The sequence below is a fragment of the Triticum urartu genome, chromosome 3A (genome assembly GCF_056163025.1).
Source record: "Triticum urartu cultivar PI428250 chromosome 3A, HENAU_Tu73, whole genome shotgun sequence".
NCBI lineage: Eukaryota > Viridiplantae > Streptophyta > Magnoliopsida > Poales > Poaceae > Triticum > Triticum urartu.
In genome coordinates this window covers 670880317-670905291 of record NC_141875.1, presented here as the reverse complement: position 1 = coordinate 670905291, position 24975 = coordinate 670880317, and the positions used below count along the sequence as shown (strand labels likewise).

At 45.6% G+C, this 24975-nt stretch overlaps 2 protein-coding genes across 2 annotated transcripts; both read left to right on the top strand.

The window, feature by feature from the left end:
• The first annotated feature begins 5040 nt into the window (after positions 1-5040).
• LOC125549106 (esterase PIR7B) lies at positions 5041-6819 on the top strand. The gene is made up of 3 exons (XM_048712594.2): positions 5041-5469; positions 6112-6252; positions 6415-6819. Exons 1-3 carry the CDS (start codon positions 5083-5085, stop codon positions 6706-6708), a joined length of 822 nt encoding a protein of 273 aa, XP_048568551.1. The 5' UTR covers positions 5041-5082; the 3' UTR covers positions 6709-6819.
• A 10662-nt stretch (positions 6820-17481) lies between these two features.
• Positions 17482-19416, top strand: LOC125549105 (aspartic proteinase nepenthesin-1-like). Its single transcript, XM_087515947.1, has 3 exons — positions 17482-17917; positions 17953-18094; positions 18473-19416. Exons 1-3 carry the CDS (start codon positions 17482-17484, stop codon positions 19155-19157), a joined length of 1263 nt encoding a protein of 420 aa, XP_087372073.1. The 3' UTR covers positions 19158-19416.
• The last annotated feature ends 5559 nt before the right edge of the window (positions 19417-24975 follow it).

The following is a 24975-nucleotide window of genomic DNA, read 5'->3' as shown; positions in this document are numbered from 1 at the left end:
CCGATGCGCAGCGCCGACGAGATGGCGGACCCGGCCTTGCTCCGCAGCCACGGCAGGAAAGCACCGTCCTCCTTCACCTGCGGGGCGGCAAATTTGATTTCATCGACATTCAGCAAAGGGGCGGGGGGGCGGGGGGATTTCTTCCTCTCTTTCTTTGCTTGCGGTGAACCCTAGCTAGCCCAGATAGCTCACCTTGGGGATGGCTGCGAGGGGAGCCGGAGCGGGTGTGGAGCGGGCGCGGGGGTCGTCGGAGCGGGCGCGGGGGAGCCGGAGCGGGTGTGGAGCGGGCGCGAGGGTCGTTGGAGCAGGTCGGGGCCGGCAGCGGTGGCGGCGGCTAGGAACCCTAGCTGTCGCGCTCGGGAGGGAAGTTGACGCAGGCGGGGCCGCGAGGGGAGGGGGGCGACGAGGGCGCGGGCGCGGGCGGAGGGGGGACGGTGAGGGAGGTGGTCGGGAGCGGCGGGGGAAGCGAGCACGGCCGGGGACGGCGAGCACGGGGGAAGTGGTGGGCGGTGGTGGTCAGGCGCGGGTGAGACGAGGCAGGGGAGGGATTAGAGAGAAATGAAGATTGGGGATTTTAGTGTGGGGGAGGCTTAGCAATGGCGCACCATCCAGGGGTGCGCCAGTAACTATTTTTTTTTGTATATCAATGGCGCACCACCCAGCGGTGCGCCATTAGTAATTATTATTATTATTATTATTATTATTTTGCATCGAATAAGTTTTTAGAAAATGAATATGAATATGGAATAGTAATAATTTTTTATAAAAATAGTAATAATTTTTTAAAAAATATCATCAAATTTGTTATTTGAAAATATTTATGAATATGAAAAAATATTATCAAATTTGTTATTTGAAAATATCATCAAATTTGTTTTTTTTGGATTTTTAGTTGCATTCATTTGTGAATTGGTAAAACATTTATGAATATGAAAAAATATCATCAAATTTGAAAAAATATTCATGAATTCAAAATGTGCCCATGAAATTTAAAAATATTCATGCATGAGTTCAAAAAATATTACTGTTTTGCAAAAAAGTAAAAAATATAAATATATATATACTAATGGCGCACCGTCTAATAGTGTTACTAGTTTAAACTAGTAATGGCGCATTGTGAAACGGTGCGCCATTAGTAGTTTTGCAAAAAAAAGAATAAGAAAAAAATTACAGTAATGGCGCACTCTCTGCCAGGTGCGCCATTACTAGTTAGAACTAGTAATGGCGCATTGTCTACCTGATGCGCCATTAGTATGTATGGAAAAATGGAAAAAAAAATTAATACTAGTGGCGCACCCTGTTTCTGGTGCGCCATTAGTGTCTTCCACACTAATGGCATATCACCAACAGGTGCGCCATTAGTATATAGTAGTGGCGCATTGCTTCCCTGGTGCGCTATTAGTATCAATCCTATCTATAGCCCTTTTCCTAGTAGTGAAGAGCGTAGCTTGCATGACCCTGATGTATGTCGTCTTTTCCGTGCATACGTTGCTGGTCCTCCCGTGCCTCAGGTGTATCTTTTGTCTTTCCATACACGCCCAAGAAGCCAAGCAGGGTCACACAAAGATTCTTCGTCACGTGCATCACGTCGATTGTGGAGCGGACCTCTAGGTCTTTTCAATAGGGCAGGTCCCAAAATATAGATTTCTTCTTCCACATAGGTGCGCGTCCGTCAGTGTCATTCGGAACAGGTTGTCCATCAGGACCCTTTCCAAAGACCACCTTTAAATCCTTGACCATATCATGTACATCAGCACCAGTACGGTGGCGAGGCTTCGTTCGGTGATCCGCCTCATCTTTGAAATGCTTGCCTTTCTTTCTTACGGGATGCCTGCTCGGAAGAAATCGACGATGTCCCAGGTACACATTCTTCTTACAATTAGCCAAATATATACTGTCGGTATCGTCCAAACAGTGCGTGCATGCGCGGTATCCCTTGTTTGTCTGTCCTGAAAGGTTACTCAGAGCAGGTCAATCATTAATGGTCACTAACAGCAACGCCTTTAGGTCAAATTCTTCCCCCATGTGTTCATCCCACGCACGTACACCTGTTCCATTCCACAGTTGTAAGACTTCTTCAACTAATGGCCTTAGGTACACATCAATGTTGTTGCCGGGTTACTTAGGGCCTTGGATGAGCACTGGCATCATAATGAACTTCCGCTTCATGCACAACCAAGAAGGAAGGTTATACAAACATTGAGTCACAGGCCAGGTGTTATGGTTGCTGCTCTGCTCTCCAAAAGGATTAATGCCATCTGCGCTTAGACCAAACCATACGTTCCTTGCGTCATCTGCAAACTCCTTCCCGTACTTTCTTTCGATTTTTCTCCACTGCGACCCGTCAGCGGGTACTCTCAATTTTCCGTCTTTCTTACGGTCTTCTTTGTGCCATCGCATCGCCTTGGCATGCTCTTTGTTTTGGAACAAACATTTCAACCATGGTATTATAGGAGCATACCACATCACCTTGGCAGGAATCTTCTTCCTGGGGCGCTCGCCCTCGACATCACTAGGGTCATCGCGGCTGATCTTATAGCGCAATGCACCGCATACCGGGCAAGCGTTCAAATCCTCGTACTCACCGCGGTAGAGGATGCAATCATTAGGGCATGCATGTATCTTCTGCACCTCTAACCCTAGAGGGAAGACAACCTTCTTTGCTTCGTACGTACTCTTGGGCAATTCGTTGTCCTTTGGAAGCATATTCTTTATCATTACCAGCAACTTTCCAAATTCCTTATCAGATACACCATTCTCTGTGTTGCATTGTAGCAATTTCAGTGTGGTGCCCAGCTTTTTCTTGTCATCTACGTAATTCGGGTACAACAATTTTTTGTGATCCTCTAAGATGCGCTGCAACTTCTTCTTCTCCAAATTTTGTGCAGTTTCTCTTTGCATCGGCAATGGCCCGACCTAGATCATCAAAGGGCTCATCCGATGCCTCTCCTTCAGCTTCTTCCCGCATTGCCGGCTCAGCTTCTTCCCGCATTACCGGCTCAGCTTCTTCCCTCATTGTTGTATCATCGTATTCAGGAAACCATGGCCAGGATAGCTGTCGTCGTCCTCTTCTTCTTCATTGTCTTCCATCATAACCCCTCTTTCTCCGTGCTTGGTCCAAACATTATAGTGGGGCATGAAACCAGACTCAAACAGGTGGACGTGAATGATTCTTGATGTAGAGTAATTGTGACCATTCTTACAGCCAGCACATGGACAAGGCATAAAACCATCCGCCCGCTTGTTTGCCTTAGCCGCAAGCAGAAAAGTATGCACGCCATTAATGAACTCGGGAGAGCATCGGTCATCGTACATCCATTGCCGGCTCATCTTCAATACACAGCACCGAAAACACCAAATTAATACAATACATAAAGTTCATACAACACTTAAATGCAACAAACAAATAACTCTCTAGCTAAAGAATTTAAATGCAACAAGAAATGCGATCAAGATCGCAACTAAGGTAACAATTGATCCAACAACATAATGATACCAAGCCTCACTATGAATGGCATATTTTCTAATCTTTCTAATCTTCAAGCGCATTTTCTCCATCTTAATCTTGTGATCATCGACGACATCGGCAACATGCAACTCCAATTCCATCTTCTCCCCCTCAATTCTTTTCAATTTTTCTTTCAAATCCTCGTTTTCTCTTTCAACTAAATTTAACCTCTCGACAATAGGGTCGGTTGGAATTTCCGGTTAAACTACCTCCTACATACAAATATCTATGTCAGCTTGATGGGCATAATTTGTCATAAACACGAAATGCAACAAATAGTTTTAGAAGAGAATATATCACATCCGAATCATAACAAGGGCGAGGGCCGACGGGGACGGATATCAAAACCATGGCACTATGTATAACAAACAACGTACGGGTAAGATAATTATACGAGTAACTATATATCCAAATCACACAAACATCAACTTTTTATATAACATTTCATGAACAAGTGGCTCACCACAAGGTGGTGCCGGCGACGGGACGGTGCGGGCGATCGACGGTGGTTACGACGGAGATTTAGAAAGCACTAAGTAAACCACACCTACATATGCAAACTAAGTGTTATTTTGACCTCAATTTGCATATAAATCAAATACTACCACATATAATTCCTCCCAAATTACTAAAACCCACAATAAATCACTATATAAACCAATGCAAGAGCTAATCTAGCAATGAGAGATGAAAGGACAAAGTTGCTAACCTTTGTGATCATTTGAATGGATGGGGGCCTGCAAATCTTGACAAATTTAGGGCAAATTTTGTGATGAACTCGAGAGAAAGAAGGAAAGAACAGAGGAGAGGGAGAGGGGAAAGAGGGAAGAACAGAGTGCTGGTGGACGAAGGGTTTATATAGGACGACCTTTAGTACTGGTTCGTGGCACAAACCGGTACTAAAGATGCTGGAGGGGCCCCACTCTGACAACATCCTGCCACCACTCTCATTAGTACCGGTTCGTGGCACGAACCGGTGCTAAAGATTCACCACGAACCGGTACTAATGATGTCCGCCCGCCTAGCCGGAACCGACACTAATGGACACATTAGTGCCGGCTCAAATTCAAACCGGCACTAATGTGCCTCATATTTGACCATTTTTCTACTATTGTACCAATAGTCATCTAAAGAATGAATCTATTTACTGGGAATCATACACATGCATGTCCTAATCAACGATCCATGCATTGTCTTATGGCATAGTTGCTCGACCTGGCCCATTCATAAAAACCGTTGTTTTTTTTTCATTGCAACGCACGGACATTTGTGCTAGTTTTCAGTAATGTTCACATCTGCCTTGCGTCACCACCAGTCAAGTCTCTTGGCTCGTCTACCTATCTTGTTGATCAAGTTGATGCCATGCAATTTAGTACTCGATCCCGAATATAAAATTTTCTTCTTTTGACCCATGGGCACGAACGTCCAAAAGCAAGTCGTCACATTTTTCTTGCAGCAGAAGCTGATAACTGATAAGCGTTCGAGCAAGCCCAATTTGCACTATAAATATCGGTCCGTGTGCGCGGCAACAAAAATCCAACACAAAACCAAACAGGTTTTACGCTACGCAAGAAATGGAGAGCACCCAGAGCAACAGTGTGAGGAGCCATTTCATCCTGGTGCACGGCCTCTGCCATGGGGCTTGGTGCTGGTACAAGGTGGTCGCGGCGCTCGAGGCCGCGGGGCACCGCGTCACGGCGATCGACCTCGCCGCTTCGGGTACCCACCCGGCGCGCGTTGACGAGGTGCACTCGTTCGAGGAGTACTCGCGGCCGCTGCTCGACGTGGTGGCCGCGGCGCCGGCGGGTGACGGCGAGAGGCTGATTCTGGTCGGGCACAGCCACGGCGGCCTCAGCTTGGCGCTAGCCATGGAGAGGTTCCCCGGCAAGATCGCCGCCGCCGTGTTCGCGGCCGCCGCGATGCCGAGCGTCGGGAAGCACATGGGCGTCACCACCGAGGAGGTATGTCAATTCTGGATGGTTTTCTTTTTGTTATTCTCTGTTGAGTGTTGACCAAAACATCCCCTCTCTATGTCAGTTCCCTATGTTGGTGAGGCCGGCAAGCTCATCTTAGTCAAATATACAAAATTTGATATGTTTTCAATATATAACTTCAACAACAAGTTTCTGTTGTAACATGTGTACATTTTATAATAGTCGATAAAATTACAACACTACAAACATATTACCTCCGTCCTAAATTAGTTGTATTAGATTTATCTAGATACAGATGTATCTAACACTATATACATCCGTCTTTAGACAAATTTAAGACAACTAATATGGGATAGAGGGAATATATTCCAAAATGTATATGTACATGTCTTTTCAAGTATCTAATAGTACCTCCGTCCTAAATTAGTTTTTTTAAATTTGTCTAGATACAGATGCATCTAAACACGTTGAGATACATCCGTATCAAGACAAATCTAAGATAACTAATTCAGAACGGAATGAGTACTAATGAAAGTTATGGGTAATCAAATTATAAATGTTTGAAGGAGGTTATGAACCATTTTTTGTTGGAATATAAAGGTTGGTCTCCGACTCTGTAACTCCAATATTAATGCTAATTTTTATCTTATCTTGTGTTGATGGAATTAGTTCATGCGAAGAACATCATCGAAGGGACTACTCATGGACTGCGAGATGCTGCCAATCAATAACAACGAAGGTGCAGGAGTTGCAATCATAATGGGCCCAGACTTCTTAGCACGCAAGTATTACCAGCAAAGTCCACCTGAGGTGCACAACACGATTTAACATCCTATTGATCTCCCATAATGAACTAATCTCATCAACATGATTCTCTGAAATATTCGCAAAGATAGATATACTATAGCAATGAACTCTTCGCCTTACCAAATTTTAGCAGACCCAGTGATTCAGTTCACAATGTTGATGCAGGATTTGGCCCTGGCAAAAATGTTGGTGAGGCCGGGAAACCAGTTCATGAAGGATCCAGTGATGAAGGATACAAGCCTGCTCACGGATGACAACTACGGGTCGGTGAAGAAGATATACGTGGTAGCCAAGGCTGATGGCTCCAGCACCGAGGAGATGCAGCGTTGGATGGTGATGTTGAGCCCTGGCACGGAGGTCGAGGAGATCGCCGGAGCTGACCATGCCATCATGAGCTCTAGGCCTACGGAGCTCTGTGATGCTCTGGTCAAGATCGCCAACAGCTTAAATACTTGCTAAAGTGTACGATATATATCCCTGGAAATCAATGTATGCGTGTACACCATTTTCATCTAAAAATAAATATGTTCAGTGATACTATTAAATCAATGAAAACGATGTTAAGTAGTATTACCTTCATCCTAAATTACTTGTCTTAGATTTGTTTAGCTACGGATGTATCTAACACTAAAACATATCTAAATACATATGTATCTAGACAAATGCAAGACAAGTAATTTGAGACGAAGAGAGCAATATTTTTTTCTGCGAGTAAGTTCAACACAAATATGTCAAATATGCTTCTGATCATGATGTGATTACTTACTGGAAACCATTCTAATAAAAAAAAAACTCTGTGGAAGCCAGGTGTTGATGTTCCAAAAAGATGGGACACTGATATTGGCTAAACATTCGGTCTGGGGAGGGGCCAGACAGAACGAAATGTTTGGTACAATCATTACTCCTTGACAATTGATTTCGTTCGATAGGGAAACCCTCACAGCCTGAACGCCTACTCAACGCCCCTACCTACAGGATGTATCCTTGTAAAAGATAATTGGAAAAGGCCCAGTAGTTAAACAAAACGAAAAGATGAGATTTTTTCTATGACAAATAGAAGTCCAGTTTTTGTTGTGCTAAGAAATAAAATGCCATCAACTTAATAAACCAGAAAATTGCCATGGATAAAAAAGTTCTTTTGCAATGGCCCAAAAGGAAAAATTTGTGGCAATTTCCATCTGTACATACATGGTGCCAAAAAAATCGATTAAAATTGTGAGGTAAATTTATAATGTAAGTGAAGACAAAATAATGTGGATTAAAAATTGCTATACACGCAGAACACAAAAAAAAGCGTACAAAAATGTTGTTAAGTAGTAGTTGCCGTGTTTTGATAAGCAAATTTACCATGGTCCCATGAAGGCAGAAAATTCCCTTGAATGACTCAGATTTGCCATGGATGTATATTAAATTTTCCAATGTCGACAAAAATAAAATTGCCATGGCAAAATAGAAATAAAAGTTGCCATGAGCGCCTAAATTAAACTTGGCATGCATGTTGAAGTAAATTTCCATGGTAAAATGCAGGTAAATTTGTTGTGAGAAAATTAAAAAGTAAATTGTTCCATGGTTGAAAAGCAATGAAACATGCCATGGTCCAAAAAAGTGTAAAGTTGCCATGTTGTATAAACTACATTTGACATTGTCCATAAAAGTAAAGATGCCGGGTCAAAAAAATGAAAAGTAAAAAAATATATGCCATGAGTGTTTAAAATTAAATTTGGATGTATGATAAAGGAAAATTTCCATGGCAATATTGGTAAATTTGCCATGCCAAAAAAAATGTAAATTGCCATGTACAAAATGTCATGTTGTGTATGCTAATTTTTTAAAAACATTGTTGTGCATGTCAAAACACACAAACAAAATTGCCATGGCAAATGCATATTAAGATTTGCCAAGGTGTTTTAATTATAATTGCCATGCTTTGAGTGAGAAAAAATTGCCATGTATGCATGAGTGTAGTAAATAACATCGTGTCGATGTAGTCATATCATGATAAATGATGAGAGTCGATGTTGTTATGATGACACATGTCGATGCATGTACAACTAGCTAGTGTCAGCGCCAAAAAAATTGTGCCAGCGAAAAAATGTGGCAACGAAAAAATAACAGAAACAAAAAAGAATACCCATGCAACTAAGTATTTGATACGGAAGGGTTTGAGAAAAAGAATACACATGCAACTAATTATTTTATATGGAAGGGCTTGAGAAAATAATACGCATTCTAATAATACATAATATAGCAGCAAAAGAGTCTGTGCGTTGCAATGAAAGAGAAAAAATACCGCATGTCTCTAACACAATAACCATGACTGAAGATCCCAAATAGGTCCCATCTGTGTTGCGCATATCCTCTCTCTCTCTCTCTCTCTCACCACATAAGATGAGAAATCCGCTTTCTTCCGCTGGAGGTTTTGACGAGACATGCATGTGTCATTATAGATGGTTTATTTCGTCTCTAAAATGATTTTGCGGAGGTGTTGATTTTCAATCCGGATCTACACCGGTACGAAAGAAAGACGGATTGTGCACGTCGCTTAAGTTGCACACTAAATAGCATTTTAAAATTGTTCAACAAACAAAACAACATTGTATTAAAATTCTACACATTTTTTAATTAATTTCCAAATATAATCTGTCAAAATTGGAGTTAGGGTTTAAACTATATGGGTATATGTTTAAACCATTTTAATATTCCTAATAAAACATTATTTTCTACATGGACTGCTGGTTGTTAACTAAAATATGAGGGTGGTTTCTGTATGGCTCCTCCCTTTATTTAGAAAAAAGGCACGAAAGGCCCGACTTTAAATTAATGAAGCCATCAACCGGTTAGAATACAATGATGCTAAATTACAACGGCAAAAACTTGACAAAAACCGAAAAATTACATGCATATCTCACTACGACCAAGAAGCAGCAGCGAGCAGAGCATGAGAGAAACGAAGATCAAGCCACCGGAGATCATGCACAGCCAGAACCGCAGAACAGAAGCACTCCAATGACAACAATTGATATGGACAGAAAGAACCAGGTCCTTGAAGGAAACCGTCGACTTTGCCGCCCGCCGCTTCGGACCACTCCCGAAGGGGAGACCACTATATCCCTTTCATCCAGACGTGCCACACACATGGATTCCCACCATTGGCCGGCAACCCACAAGCAAACAAGGCAAGGAGGCGCTAAAAGATGCGGAACGACGAACTCGTCACCAACAAAGCTCACAACCAGGAGAGCTGAGCACCGCCACCACCACCAACCACCATGCAGCAGGACCGCATTCCCCGACCACCCTATGAACGACGCCTCCAAGGAGGACCGAGACGCAAGAACACCTCCGATGTCTGGCCAAGAGGTTTGGGTCACTCATGTACCGCCCGAGAGGGGTGACGCGAGAGCCAGGGGAGTCCCGCACTCATCCCATTATTAGTAGGTAGTAAATGTAGGCAACTTAGAGAATCTCCAACAGACGCGTTATATAAGCGCCGCATTGAAAAATTAGTGATTTTTGTGCGCACTACCGTTTCGGGCGCTCCAGCGGAGGCCTAAAAACCACGTGCGCGGCGTAACTAGTTCAGCGCACGGGTCGAAACGCCATCACGCGCCGTTTATTTGCAACACCCACTCCCGCGCGCTGGACACTCGAGCGCCTACTCACAACTTCCACCTACCCCATCCAGCCAGACGCCGCCACCCGCGCCACCCCATTTGTCTCGGTGACCGTTCTGGCGCTTCCCCGGCCTATCCTCGCGCCGCCGCTGCTTCCTTCGTCTCTCTCTAGTCGCCGCCGCGCCTCGCGCGAGGCATTCCTTCGACGAACAGCGCCTGGCCGCCCACTGCCGCTCGTCGCCCATAAGGTGTTCAACAAAACGCTTGCAAAGTATGTATTGCTTCAACTTCATATTTTTTTACATGAATTTAGTGCATGTTGTTTGTAGTTTTTATAGCCTAGTTTAAATTAAACATTGTAGACGAGTTCGCCATATGATTCTTCCGAAAAAGAATTTGATATTGAAGAGAAGGAGGATCTTGCAATGATCCTAGCTATGCACATCAACAAAAAACCGAAGCACGGTGGTTCGGTTATGGGTCGGCGGAAAATTTGGAGGAATAGAATCGATGCCGACAATAGGTTGATCAGGGACTATTTTGCGGATCCTCCGGTGTACCTCGAGTCGTACTTCCGGCGCCGTTTTAGGATGAGCACCGAGTTGTTTAGGCGCATTGCAGAGAAACTAGCGAGTCATGACCGGGTCTTTTTTGGCAAAGGAGGAATGCCGCCGGAGAGCTCGGGCATAGCACCTTTCAGAAGGTGACAGCCGCTTTGCGTATGTTGGGATACGGTATCCCCGCTGATCTAGTTGATGATCACTTGGTCTGTTGGCCATGGGTGAGAGTCAAGCCATCATGTGTATCAAGTGCTTCGCAATCGGAACTGTGCAAGTGTTTTGCCAGGAGTATTTGAGATCTCCCAATGCCGAAGACACCGCAAGGCTATTGGAGATGAACAAAGCTCGCGGCTTCCCAGGTATGCTTGGCTCAATAGATTGCATGCGTTGGAGTTGGAAGAATTGTCCTAAGGCATGGCATGGCCAATTTCATGGCAAAAAAGGGGTTCCACTATAATCCTTGAAGCGGCGGCCGATCAAGAGATTTGTATTTGGCATGCTTTTTTTAGAATGGCTGGATCTTTTAATGACATCAACATTGTTAATCGGTCATCACTGATGAATAAGATTGCAAATGGTGAACTGTCACCGGTGTAGTTTGTAACAAATGGTCATACATACAACTATGGCTACTATCTTGCGGATGGCATCTACCAAAAATGGCCAACATTTGTGAAGCCGTTGAAAAATCCAGAAGGTAAGAAAAATCTTATTTCCACAATGCTCAGGCAGCGGCTAGAAAAGATGTGGAGAGAGCTTTTGGGATTTTGCAAGCCCAATTTGCTATTGTGAGAGGACCGGTTAGATTTTGGGATCAAAAGATACTTTGGTACATCATGCACACTTGTGTGATCGTGCACAACATGATTGTCGAGAACGAGCGTGGCCAAGATGTAGACTACTCTCACTATGATCTCTTGGAACATCCCGTGCAAGTGCGGCGGAGGGCTGACAGGGTGGCCCGTTTTGTTGCCTCCTATCATGCCATTCAACGTGCCGAAACGCATGATGATCTTCAAAACGATCTCATCAAGGAATGGTGGGCATGAAATGGCCGACAAAATGCATCATGATTTGTGCGTTTGATGTTGTATTGTTAAACTATTTGTTATACTGAACAATAAACTATTTGTTTGAGTTGTAATAATAAAATTGAACTATTTATTGTTGATTTATTTTGTTTGTGTTTGATCTTCTTGGTTGTGTTTGGAGTGCATATGTTGTTTGTGCGAGAGCGCGCGTGCGTATTTTTGCAGCACCCGCTGGAGCTACTCACGCGCTCTAATGTTTACAGCGACCGCTAGAGCCAGCGCTTCGCGCCGCGCAAAAACAGGCGATCGGCGCGCTGCAAACGCTTTTTTAGCGCTCCGCGCGTTGGCCGGTTGTTGAAGATGCTCTTACAAATTTGAATACGAACATACATGCCTATTGATTTTCGAATAAATATGACTGCAAGTATACCCACGCAAAAAAGATGGTATAAATAGAGTTACGTGTGTTTTAAAGAAAATCTAATAGTGTCGGGTTTAAATTAGCCTCCGAGCCTGAGGGGAACAAAGCCTTTTCCCATATGGTGTGCCGGAGTAAATAGGATGCTTTTCTTGGAGCCTCGGCGATAGTGTTCAATAATATCGATGATCCGGCGACACTGGAGGCTTTGGCTATTCGAGAGGGACTGGCTCTGGCAGAAGATTTGAATCTAAATCAACTACAGCTTGCTTCGGACTGTGAAGGAGTGGTACAAGATGTGAGGTGTGGAACTGCTGCTAATTTTGGAGCGATCGTCAATGAAATACAATTAAATTCAATGTCTTTCGGTTTCTGTAATATAGTCTATGAAAGTAGGAGCTCATGTATAGCGGCCTGCTCCGACCAAATACTTGTAATACCTTTCCTCTTATAAATGAAAAAGAGAAACTGCTTCGACAGCGTTTCGTCAAAAAGTAGGAGCTCAAATATTGAGGCTCACAATCTAGCGAAGCACGCATTAAAGTTAGGGCTTGGCCGCCATGTTTGATTGGGTCAACCTGATGGTATTCATTTCATTCCTGTAAACATTATAATGATTTGAATAAAGCTTCGCGAGATTGTCTAAAAAAAAACCTAGCCCGGCTGGGTCGAAATACCCTCTCCAGATTTCCGATCGGCAAACCGGAATCAAACCTAAACTCGAAGCCGACGTACGTCCCCATCCGGGCAGATCGCATCGCATCGCCGCCGACGGTTTAGACGATGGCAACCGCGACCGGCTGTCCGACCTCCCCGAGACCCCGACTACCTCCTCCGGCGCATCCTCCACTTCGCCCCAGCCAAGGAGGCCACCTCCACGACCGCGCTCTCGCGGCGCTGGCAAACGCCGCTCTGGCGCCCCTCTGGCGCCGTAAACCTCGAGACGCGCGTCGAGGACTACGAGTACCGCGACCGCTACGGCGGTTATCGTGAAGAAGACAAGGCCATCTTCTTCTCCCGCCGCGACGCCTTCCTCTCTGCGGCCGTGGCGGCGCTCGACGGCGCCCAGCACGTCACGAGGCTCACCTTGCGCCTCGAGTCCGAGCGCGAGCGCGACAAACCGGTCGGCGAGTTCGTGCACAATGATGAAGACGACCGGAGGTGGTCCGACCGGGACCACAGCGTGATCACCGTCTTGCTCTCCCACCGGGCGGCGCGTCGCATCGAGGAGCTCCGGTTCATCGCCAATGACTGGAGCAGCGACACGTACCACGACGGCGAGATCTGCTGCTGGAATCGGGTGGGTGTATACACCCTCACCCTGGACTCCCTGCCGTCCAATAACCTCCGCGTGCTCGACCTCACCAACTGCTCGGGGCTCTACCTGCCGACCCATGCCGCCGCGGTCATGCACTCATGCTCCCGCGGCTATCATCGCTCCGACTCAGGCACTGCACCCAGTACCTTGAATCTCTTCAGGAAGTCATCGACGTCGCGCCGGCGCTCACAGTGGTCCGCCTCGAGTCCGTCCTTATCAAAGTGACAGACGACGCGACTTCACAATGCGACGCCGCCCGGGATTGGGGCTACGACGGTCTCCCGGCTCCCAAACAGGCCGCACGCTGCCGCCTCCGATGCCCAGCGGCCACTGTGCTCGCGCTCGAGGACTGCAAGTGGGAGGAGGATGAGAACCTGAGGCGCCGCCGTCACCACGGATACTACGACGATGACAAGACCACGCCCCTCATCGCGGTGGAGATCGACTCACCGAGGCTGCGTCGCTTCCGGTACATGGGGCTTCTCCGGCCATTCACATTCAGTCCACGGCCGCCGGAGTTGGAACAAGTGGACCTGCATTTTTTCACGGAAAAAAAAGAGGAACATGGATCCATGCGGCAACCTTGAAACCTTCTGGCGATTCGTTGGGAGCTTCACCAGCACCAAGAAGATGAATCTACGGCTGAACCACCTTGAGGATGTGGCCGTGCTCAACGAGGCGAGGCGGGTCGAGCTCCTGCCGGCCTTCCGCCGCCTTGAGTGCCTCGAGCTGGAAGGGGTGCGCAGGGGGAGAGGCAAGGCAGCGGCGGCAGCCATCGCAAACCTGCTCCGCTGTAGCAACGCACTCCATGACCTCAGGATCAACCTCACCACGGAGCACGAGGACGCCTACAAACAAGAACGGTACATTACTGAATTCTTGGAATGGAAATTTCGACACGACCGCGACAAGTCCATGGATCGTTTCGACTGTTGTGACGATTCCTTTTCTTCGGAAGGAGATGAAGAAACCATCAGTGTTGCCTATGACGATGTACCTGAAATCCCAGGCTTGAGTCGACGCTCCTTCGAATGCTTGCAGAGCTCGCTGAGGAGAGTGGCCTTGCAATTCTTGCCGGAGAAGTTGAACTGTCTCGGTATCAAGCTGATCAAATTCTTCGCTGAGAATGCAATGGTTCTTGAAGAAATGCACATCGATGCTGGAAACGGAAAGTTATGCGAGCATGTGAATCACAAGATTGAAACATGGATCACCCATTCATCCAAAAGCAGAAAGTTAGGAGGCCCAAGCTTTATGATCTTACCCTTCAAGAGATGATGACTCTACAAAGAATGCGAGAATTTTGATATGTTATTAAAGGTAGTACTGTTTTTCCTAAGAAGGATTATTTTTTGACATTGTTTGTTTTGAGGTTGCTTATCACATACACCATGTGGTTACTAAGAAGGAATTGTTATTTCCTACGAGCTGGACGCGGCAACAATGTGGTGGCACGGTAATTCAGTGTCTTACACAGTGCTAGTCAATATTTGACCAGAATCAACGAAAAGAAAGAAGATAGCAACTGCACATCTTTGTTCTACCCTGCTATGTCAATATCAAGACAAAATCGCAAGTTCCAAAAATATATACTACTAAAACAATGCCCGTGCGTTGCAACAGAATATAAATATTCTAGTACGTTAGCTTGTGATTTATCTGTCAATAATAATGTGATTGTGTAAATAAATATTTATCAAATTCTGACCATGAATTACCTTATATTTTAATTAAAAGTTTGGTAGGTAAATTAAAATAGAATTGATTCAGAAGGTAAGTAAATTAAGGTAATTGATTATCATATAAATAGAAGGTTGGACGAAGGGATGGTGGAAAGAAAGGTGAAATGAGAAATTATTTTTAAGTAGTAGAGACATGCGTAATGAAGACTTTGACGACTACTTGTAATTAGTTGAAAGACTCTCATCATCTGACAATCGAAGGTCAACTGCCAACCACTTAACTATGTACATAAACATATTACTTTTCACTCTCCATTACGCATGCAATTTGGATGGGCGTGGATGGACACGCAATTGGTTTAAAAGTGCACAAGTTGTTTCTGCCAGCAAAGAGTGAGTCCTTTGTCAACTCTTCTGTCGATAGAACCTACTATAGTTGATGCTTCACAATCTACCCAAGGTTTGATACGGGAAACCTATCTTAATTTTAATTTTACATCTGCATCAAGATGTGAATTTATTTGGCAACTAGTTGCGCGGAACTGATCGCGAGTTTGAAATTCTTCTTAGAGTGGGAGTGTTTGTCGTTATTTGATCACCACGTCCGTTGTGTTCATCGCTCTACTGCTGCCACACCGTCCCCGTCCGTGCGCATGGGTGCTTGATTTAGGCCAGACCGGGCTGGATCTGCCGGCGACCTTGCAGGCTTCTTGGTCAGTGATATTTTGGGGATTTGTGTTTTGGCGGGAAAACCCTCGGACCAGCTTAGTAGTTGGGGCAGCAGCGTTACGTTGAGATTTTAAGGTGGATCTCAAGGTACCGATGGAGTGGTTAGGGAGACTTCTATGAGATTTTACTCCTTAATTATTGGCTTCATTTCTCAGCCACGTCTGTGTGGTGAAATCCTAGCTATGGATTTCCATCTCAGGATCAAGGTGCTGTTCTACTCAAATATATGATGCCTTTTTCAGTAGTACCAGGCTGCTAGCAATAATAATTCTGCAGTTCCCGCATTTTGAGTGGTTACTGAATCCACTCTCTGTGTCTCTCGTCTTCTCCATGTCCTATGAGCTGGCCGACACGCTAAGGGCATGTACGACGCATGTGCTTAGGCCGAACGCTAGGATCAAATTCCTGGCCGTTAGGTGTGATTCCCGGCCAAGTTAAGGAAATTAGCTAGCGTCGATGCCAGGGAAGTGCTCGGACGCTCCGGCTTTTTCGTGGTAGGATTAACCAATCTCCCCGTTCTTTTCTAACTGGCCTAGCGCCTGCTAGCGTTGTAGGAATGGATTCTAATGCGGGCGCTACAAAGGAAAATATTTTATTTAATTCCTGCTAGCGCCCATCTAAGCGCTGAGCATTGGAGATGCCCTAATTCAGTATCTTACGATACTTGTCGATGATTGCACAATGTCAATGAAAAATAAGAATATGCTCCAAAAAATATGTGTGTGATCGAGGATACGCCTGGATTCTTCCAGATAACTACCGTGTTGCCTCTTCATCTAACCAACACATATATGTTTGAATTAGGGACTGAGACTTTGGTGCCTGATTTTAATCAGCTGGTGGATGATCGAGCAACAAACTAAAATATACACGTCCATAAATATATGAATTTTCACTCGGCGCAACTTGCATGCAGGGGCGCCGGGCATTTTTAATCAGCTAGCTGTGTATCCGTCAGAAAATACACAGGTTGCTCCTTTCAGCCGAACAAGTCCTTTGTCTTTTTATTTTTGAGGGGAACAAGTCCTTTGTCTTTTTATTTTTGAGGGGAACAAGTCCATTATCTTTTTATTTTTGAGGGGAACAAGTCCTTTGTCAACTCCAGAAGATTCATTGTATACTTCATTCATCAGCGCATATTATTAGTCACAACAAACTTATGTTAATCTTATAACATACATATGGCGGTTGGTCATCATGATGCTGCTGACGGTTGGACCTCATCATGCTGCTGTTTGGAAGGACAGACGGAAACAAACACCACTGGTGTAGGAATCAAAAAGCTGTTTCCGTCTCAAGAACTAGTCATTTAACCAAAGGATTTTTTGGAGTTGCCCATTTTTTGCAGGTTATCCGCACAGTTTCATATTTGATCCACATGTGGTACTTCCTCCTCCTAGTGGAACAGTGGATACATATGGATTTTGGACGCAATCGTCTGATGGCAGTTATATATACCGGCTATTTTTCCACCAGGGTGGCTAGCACATTTTACACTTCAAATAGATGTGTAATAAAATCCGGTTGTGTGCATCACTTCGTTGCAGAGGCCGGGATGCCCACCTTTCATAAGAAACCTGTAAAATTCGAAATTTCGCTACTTAATGCTTCAGTTTTCATTCATGCTTATATTATTTAAAGACTACGAGGACGGGCACATGCATTATTGGTTTAGAAACCGTCAAAAGAACAAACCCCTTGCAACCTCTGATTTATAAGAACTTCCCGTATGCTTCATATACGCAACCATGCACGCTAGCATTCTCAATCTGTTTTTCTCTGGTGTGTTGGTTAGACAAACTTAAGTTAACGCTAGCATTTTCAGTCGCGAGACCACTATGGATCGGCCACCAGCAAGAAGAGCTAGAGGTGCGGTCGCCATGACGGTGCTGCTGCTCCTGCTCCTGCCGGGGCCTGCCTCGTCTCTGGCGGGGGCGGCGGTTGGGGTAATCGTCCGCTCGCCTTTCATGAAAAGGATCGCGAGCATCATCGTCAAGGAGGTAGCAAGCGCGGGCGCGTCCGCTCTGACGAAGGCCCTCCGCAGCTCCAACAAGGCCGGCCAGCTGGGCTCCGATGCCGCGGACGACGCCGGCATCATACTCTACAACGTCTCCGTCGGACAACAGACCTTCTCCGGCGTGGTCGACATCTTCAACGACTTTTTCTGGGTGCAGTGCCCGCCCGCTCCGGCGCAAGTGCTCTCCGCAGTCCCCTGCATCAGCGACACGTGCTCCAGCGTGCTCAGGAAGACCACTAACAACGACTGCGTCGACACAACGAGCAGCTGCCTGTACGCGTACGGGTCACTCGACGATGGCAGCTACAGCACCGGCTACCTCGGCTATGAGAAGTTCACCTTCGGTGCTGGACCGGGACGTCGCCCGTCTCCGGGAGCGTGGTGTTTGGCTGCAGCACCCAGAATACGGTGAAGGACGGCGCCATTGGGTTCAGCAAGGGCCCCCTCTCCATCCTGTCACAGCTACACATCACCAGGTTCGGATTCTATGTTAAGAGAGAAAAAAAACTATCAACGTCATCATTATTATGTGACATTATATATGTTATAAGATATATAAGAGAGAAACAAAAAACTAACAAAATCATTCAAGATGTTGATATATACTATTGATAAAACTTGGTCAAACTTTATAAAAGTTTTTGAAATAAAGGTTGTCATTACAAGAGCTTCAATCCAGTTAGTAATGTAAAAACGCTCTTATATTATAGGGCGTGTCTAGAGCATATCTAGATGACATAGGACTTAGATGTGCAATATTTATTGCACATCTAAATGTGCTTTAGCAAAAATGTATATTATATTATGGGACCGAGTGGGTAATTTTGAATCATGACTTGTGCATGCATCTGCAGGTTCTCCTACTTCCTGACACCCGACGACTCCAAGAGCTCGAGCTCCACCAGCGTGGTCCTGCTGGGCGACCAAGCCGTGCCGCAGACTAAACGTAGCCGCTCCACACCATTGCTAAAGAGTAACGTGTACCAGGACTTGTACTACGTTAAGCTCACCGGAATAAAGGTTGACGGTGAGTCGCTAAAAGGCATCCCGGACCGAGCGTTCGACTTCGCGGCGGATGGCAAGTCCGGTGGGGTGGCCCTGAGCACCACCATCGCCCTCACCTGGCTCCAGAGTGACGCCTACTATGCCGTGAAGCAAGCGCTAATGAGCAAGATAGACTCACCGGCCGTGAAAAGCAACAATGAGTTGGACCTGTGCTACGACACCAACTCTGTGGCCAAGCTCAAGTTCCCCAAGATAACTCTGGTATTTGATGGGGTGGACTCACCCGGGATGGACCTCACAACGGTGCACTACTTCTACAAGGACACCAACACCGGGTTCCAGTGCCTCACCATGCTGCCGATGCCCAAGGATTATCCTTTAGGCTCCATCCTAGGTAGCATGCTGCAGGCGGGCACCAACATGATCTACGACATCGGTGCCCGGCAGCTGACCTTCGAGAAGGCGGCGGCGGCGGCCCCACAGGTGCCACTCATGGCGATAGTCTCTCTCCTTGCGTGGGTGCTCCTCTTCTAGCTAGATAGTGTGTCAGCGATCAATCCTCCTGATTTAAATACTACCAGTGTTCGGTCCCTTAGCTAGTACAAAACTTTTAAGGGTTCATTCGGTTTGGAGGAAATCTAACCGTAGGAATTTAGAGTAGTATAGGAATTTGATAGGATGGCACTTGCCACCCTAAGGAATTGACTTGCCTCGTTCCTACGCGCAAAATGAGCTTTGAGTGGATGTGTAGTTTCCTCCAAAAGCATAGGAAATGAATAGTATTCCTACGAAATTCCTTTACGCATTTCCTACAAACCGAATGCATATATAGGAAATTTTCCTCTGGAATCCTTGTTCCCATGTTTTTCCTATAAAAATCCTCCAAACCGAATGAGGCCTAAGGTTGTGTTGACATAAAATATGCAGATATATAGTCTGCCTTAGGCCATGATAGTAAGACTAGCTGCGGTGTTTACGTATGGTTAAATAAGGACATAATGAATTCAAATGTCCATGTAAGATGCTTGCGTCGAGATATGAGAATATATATTGTCAACATATTATCCGTAGCATGTCTGTGAAACATGATGGTGCATAAACCGACCTCCCCACCAATGCAAGAAAAAGAGGGGATATGGATGTTTTACTTTGATTGACTTCATTTAGATGTTGTTCATCACAATCCAGAAAATGAATTCATTTTGTGATGCGGGTTTTCCCAATCTTCACTATTTGACCAATGAGGGAGAAGGGCGAGTTGGGACAAAGGTTGAGAAAACACGAAGCGGAGATAAATAGCAGAGCCTACTAGGGATGAACCCAAGAAGAAGTACCTATTGGTCAAGTCTTTGGATCCCAATGGTATAATGATTGAGAATTGTATATTTCATGTACTAGTATTATGGTGCATGATGTGTATTGAGATTTGTGCGTACCTGATTATTGAATTTGTTTGAAATCAAACAGGACTTGTTTCATATGGAGTACTATGTGTGCCAAGAGGAAGGAACACACCAGGCGATGACTTGTCTCGCTCCTCGTTTATGCGTCTCGATCGATGGCATCCAGCTCTATTGGTTATAGGGGAATCAACCCCATCTGTTATTCCTACATAAAAAATGCTACAGACACGGACTATTACCCCCCCCCCCCCACTTTGATTTGCACCCAATCAAAAAAGCCCATCTCAGCCTCTCTGTGAACCCTGTAAAAGAGATGCACATGTGTGTAGCATTGTTGTTCCTACATTAATGTAGTGGAGAAGATGAACGGGAGTGGAAGAAGAAGAGATAGGGTTGGGACAGTTAATTGGGGACATTGACTTGGTCATAGCACCGCAGCCAAAGAGCCGGTTAGGCAACTATTTGTACGTGGGTGCTATAGCTTGCTCCAAAAGAGCCATGTAAGGTAACCTGACTAATGGGTTGCTCTTTGCAAACTGAACTGTTGTGGACAGTAGGAACTAGTGGGGATCAATTTCTTAAGAATGTAAGATTACTCCAGCGTCTACTCACTAAATCACGTTCACATGACGATTAAAGAAGCTGGACTTATTGCAATGCAATTGTATATATATGCACGGATCAGTGGAACACCATCCTGGCATCTCCTACTGAGGGACGGCTGGTTGAAGAAGCTTCAAGCCTCCTCCTCCTCCTTGATATCTTGTACCAGCAGGCGACGGGTGCTCCATTGTTATTCCTTTATTAATTTAGTGGAGAAGAGGAACAGGAGTGGAAGAAGAAGAGATAGAGTTGGGAGAGTTAATTGGGGACATTGACTTGGCCATAGCACCGCAACCGAAGAGCCATTTAGACAACTATTTGTACGTGGGCCCTACAGCTCGCTCCAAACAAGCCATGTAAGGGGAATCGGATTAATTGGTTGCTCTTTGCAAACTGAATGATGATGTGGCATAAAGTTGATGTGGAGAGTGTGCATGGTCAGAGGATAGATAGTGGTGGGGATCTACTTCTTATGTAAGATTACTTCAGCGGCTACTCACTCAATCACGTTCACATCACGATTATAGAAGCTGGACTTATTGCAATTGCATATGAACGCATCATTCGAACACCAATTCTTTTGTACCTAAGTGCGCACAGATAATGAATGGAGAGGACAGATCCACACGGTTGGACATGCGGACGTAGGGAGGGTGATGTGCGACCAGTGGCGAAGCCATGCATGAGTTGTGCAGTCATTAGACTACACGGCTTTCCCAAGAACATCATACAATGAGTATATATCATGCAGAAAAAAATTCAAAAATACACACATATAACTACACAAGTTTGAATTGACTACACATGAATGAAATCCTGGCACCACTGTGTGCGACAGTGCCTTACCATGTGGTGATGCCCTCAATGGACTGGGCCATGGCCAACGCGAGCAGGCAGTCGCTGAACACATCCAGGTTTGAGGAGGGCGACGCCACGGGCGGTAGATGTTGTTGGAATTTTGCTAGTAGGCCTTTGGCCCAAAGCCCAACTAAAATTCTGAAATTCTCTTGGCCCATTCATGCACACATGTGAGTGGAGTGAGTGAGGCTAAAGTTTAGTCCCACCTTGGAAGTTGAGAGAGAGTTGCACCTCTTTATAAGGTGAGCTCTTCTACCACTTGTATGAGCATGAGAAGAGGAGACCTACGCGCGCGCTCCTCCTCCTCGCTCGCCGCGCCGCGCCGCGCCGCGGGTTGTGGGATTGAGCCGAGCCGAGGACAGAGCTATGCACGTTGTCTATATTTTTGCTGCATGGGAAAATTAATGAGTCATTAATTAATAATTAACGGACGCGTTAATTACTGAACCGTTTCCGATTCTTTTGGATCGTGACGACTCGGACGTGGGGTTTACTCCCACGACCTACCCGGTCCGCCCGCAATATATAGTCAAGCAGACGTCTACCCTAGCCGCCGCCGCTTCGTATGGTTTCTCATCACCGTTCCAGATCATTGCGCCGCCAAGCTAGTCTTCTCCATCCCTCCTTCCGGCGTGCACCGCGAGAAGGGACAGCAGGCCTCCGGAACCCCGCCTCTCATGATCCTGTACGGGAGAGGGGCGATCAGGTTTTTGGGGAGCGCACTCGCGCGACTGCTGGCAGCGACGACTTCGCGAACGACGACTTCTTCCCCGACCTCGGCAACCTCATCCTCGACGACATGGGCGACAACATCAACTCCGGCGGTGCTGCACCCGCTGCACCGTATGTGATTCTATCCTTCCTGTTCGAGATCGTGGTAGAATTCATGTTTCTAGTATGTGCCCTAGATGTGATATGTTCATCTGCTATGCTAGTTCGCATGATTAGTTTAATCTCTGCTGCTGTGGTCATGATTTATATTCTGTTTATTCGGATTAAATCTCGTAGTAATTTGCTCATATTTCCAACAATCCAAAAACCTGATTATAGGCAATTTACTCCGAGTGGTTTTGCTGCGCATTTGAAACCGCATGCCTTTAAGGGGGCGCAATATAAGAGGTGGCGCACGAGAGCAGTCTACTGGTTTTAGACCATGGGCTGCTATGATGACATCAAGGGCAAGCCTGAGGGCGATCTTAATCCAGCACAGCTGGAAGCTTTTGAGAAGATCGATACCCTCTTTAAAGGCGCTCTTCTGAGTGTTCTTGGTGACTCCATTGTGGATTCGTATATGTCGTTTGACAACGGCAAGGACATGTGGGCTGCGCTCAAGGCTAAGTTTGGTGCCTCGGACGCCGGCAGCGAGTTGTACGTCATGGAGCAATTCTATGACTACAAGATGACTGATGAGCGCCCTGTTGTACAGCAGGCTCATGAGATACAGTCGCTCGCAAAGGAACTTGAGTACTTCAAGTGTGTGTTGCCGGACAAATTTGTTGCCGGAGGCATCATTGCCAAGCTTCCACCTTCGTGGAACAATTTTGCTACTTCCCTGAAACACAAGACAGGAGTTTTCCGTTGCGGATCTCATTGGTACTCTTGATGTTGAAGAGAAGGCGAGAGCAAAGGACACACGTGCTCGAGTTGCTGAGGGAGGTTCTAGTGCCCACATGGTACAGAAGAAGAACTCCCAGCCCAACAAGTTCAAAAACAATAAGAACAAAACTCAGGGCAAAGGCAAGTTTGATACAAAGAACAAGCCATCACATTCTACCAACTTCAAGAAGAATTCTCATAAGAAGGGGAAGGGACTTTGCCATGTCTGCGGTGATCCTAATCACTGGGCTCCGAAGTGTCCTAACCGCTTTGAGGAGCGCGAACATGAGAAGAGCGGCAAGTCCGCTAATGTTGTCATCGGTGATACTGATATGAAGGAATCAGGGTACGGTATTTTTCCTACCATCCTTTCAGTATTTCAATCCCCTGATTGGTTAATTGACACCGGTGCCAATGTACATGTTTGTGCTGACGCCTCCATGTTTTCTTCTTACCAGGCAACAGGGACTTCACTCGTGCTGATGGGGAACGGGTCACATGCCATCGTTCGAGGTGTTAGTACGGTCGATCTGAAGTTTACTTCGGGGAAGACTGTGCGTCTGAAGAACGTTCATCATGTGCCGTCCACCAATAAAAATCTCGTTAGCGGTTCCCGTTTATGTCGAGATGGTTTTAAGTTGGTTTTCGAATCCAATAAAGTTGTAATTTCTAAGTGTGGGCAATTTGTTGGAAAAGGCTATGAGTGCGGAGGCTTGTTCCGCCTATCTTTGTCAGATATTTGCACTAAAGTTATTAATAATGTTTGCCACAATAATGAGTCTGATATTTGGCATTCACGACTGTGTCATATTAATTTTGGTTGCATGACGCGGTTAGCCAATATGAATTTAATTCCGAAAATCTCTACTGTCAAAGGCTCCAAGTGCCAAGTATGTGTGCAAGCTAAGCAACCTCGCAAGTCCCATAAGACTGCAGAGGCAAGAGACTTGGCGCCACTAGAGCTTATACATTTTGATCTTTGTGAGATGAATGGCATGTTGACAAAAGGTGGAAAGAGATACTTCATGACGTTGATTGATGACTCCACTAGATATTGTTATGTGTATCTTCTGAAATCAAAAGATGAGGCTTTGACTTTCTTTAAAAACTATAAAGTTGAGGCAGAGAACCAACTTGATCGAAAAATTAAACGGCTTAGGTCCGATCGTGGTGGAGATTATTTTTCCAATGAATTTGATCTGTTTTGTGCGGAACATGGTATAATCCATGAGAGGACGCCTCCCTACTCACCCCGGTCAAATGGGGTAGCCGAAAGAAAGAACCGAACTCTAACTAATATGGTTAACACCATGTTAGACACTTCGGGTCTATCCAAGGAATGGTGGGGGGAGGCGCTAATGACTGCGTGTCATGTCCTAAACCGAGTTCCCACAAAGCATAAGACCATGACTCCATTTGAGGAATGGGAAAGGAAAAGGTTGAAACTCTCTTACCTACGTACTTGGGGTTGTTTGGCAAAAGTCAATATACCAATTCCCAATAAGCGCAAGCTTGGACCAAAAACCGTGGATTGTGTTCTTCTGGGCTATGCTTTTCATAGCATCGGCTATAGATTTTTGATAATAAAATCTGAGGTATCCGACATGCATGTTGGTATGATTATGGAATCAAATGATGCAACTTTCTTTGAGGACATATTTCCTATGAAGGATATGTCGAGTTCATCAAATCAGGAGATACCTACTCCATCTAGTGAGGAATTCACTGTAATTCCTGAACCCACCATTGCGATGGAACACGTTGAGAACCCTGTTGAGGGTAACAATGGAACTCCTGTGAGGAGTAAGAGACAGAGGACTGCAAAGTCTTTTGGTGATAATTTCATTGTGTACCTCGTGGATGACACACCCAGGACTATTTCAGAAGCCTAT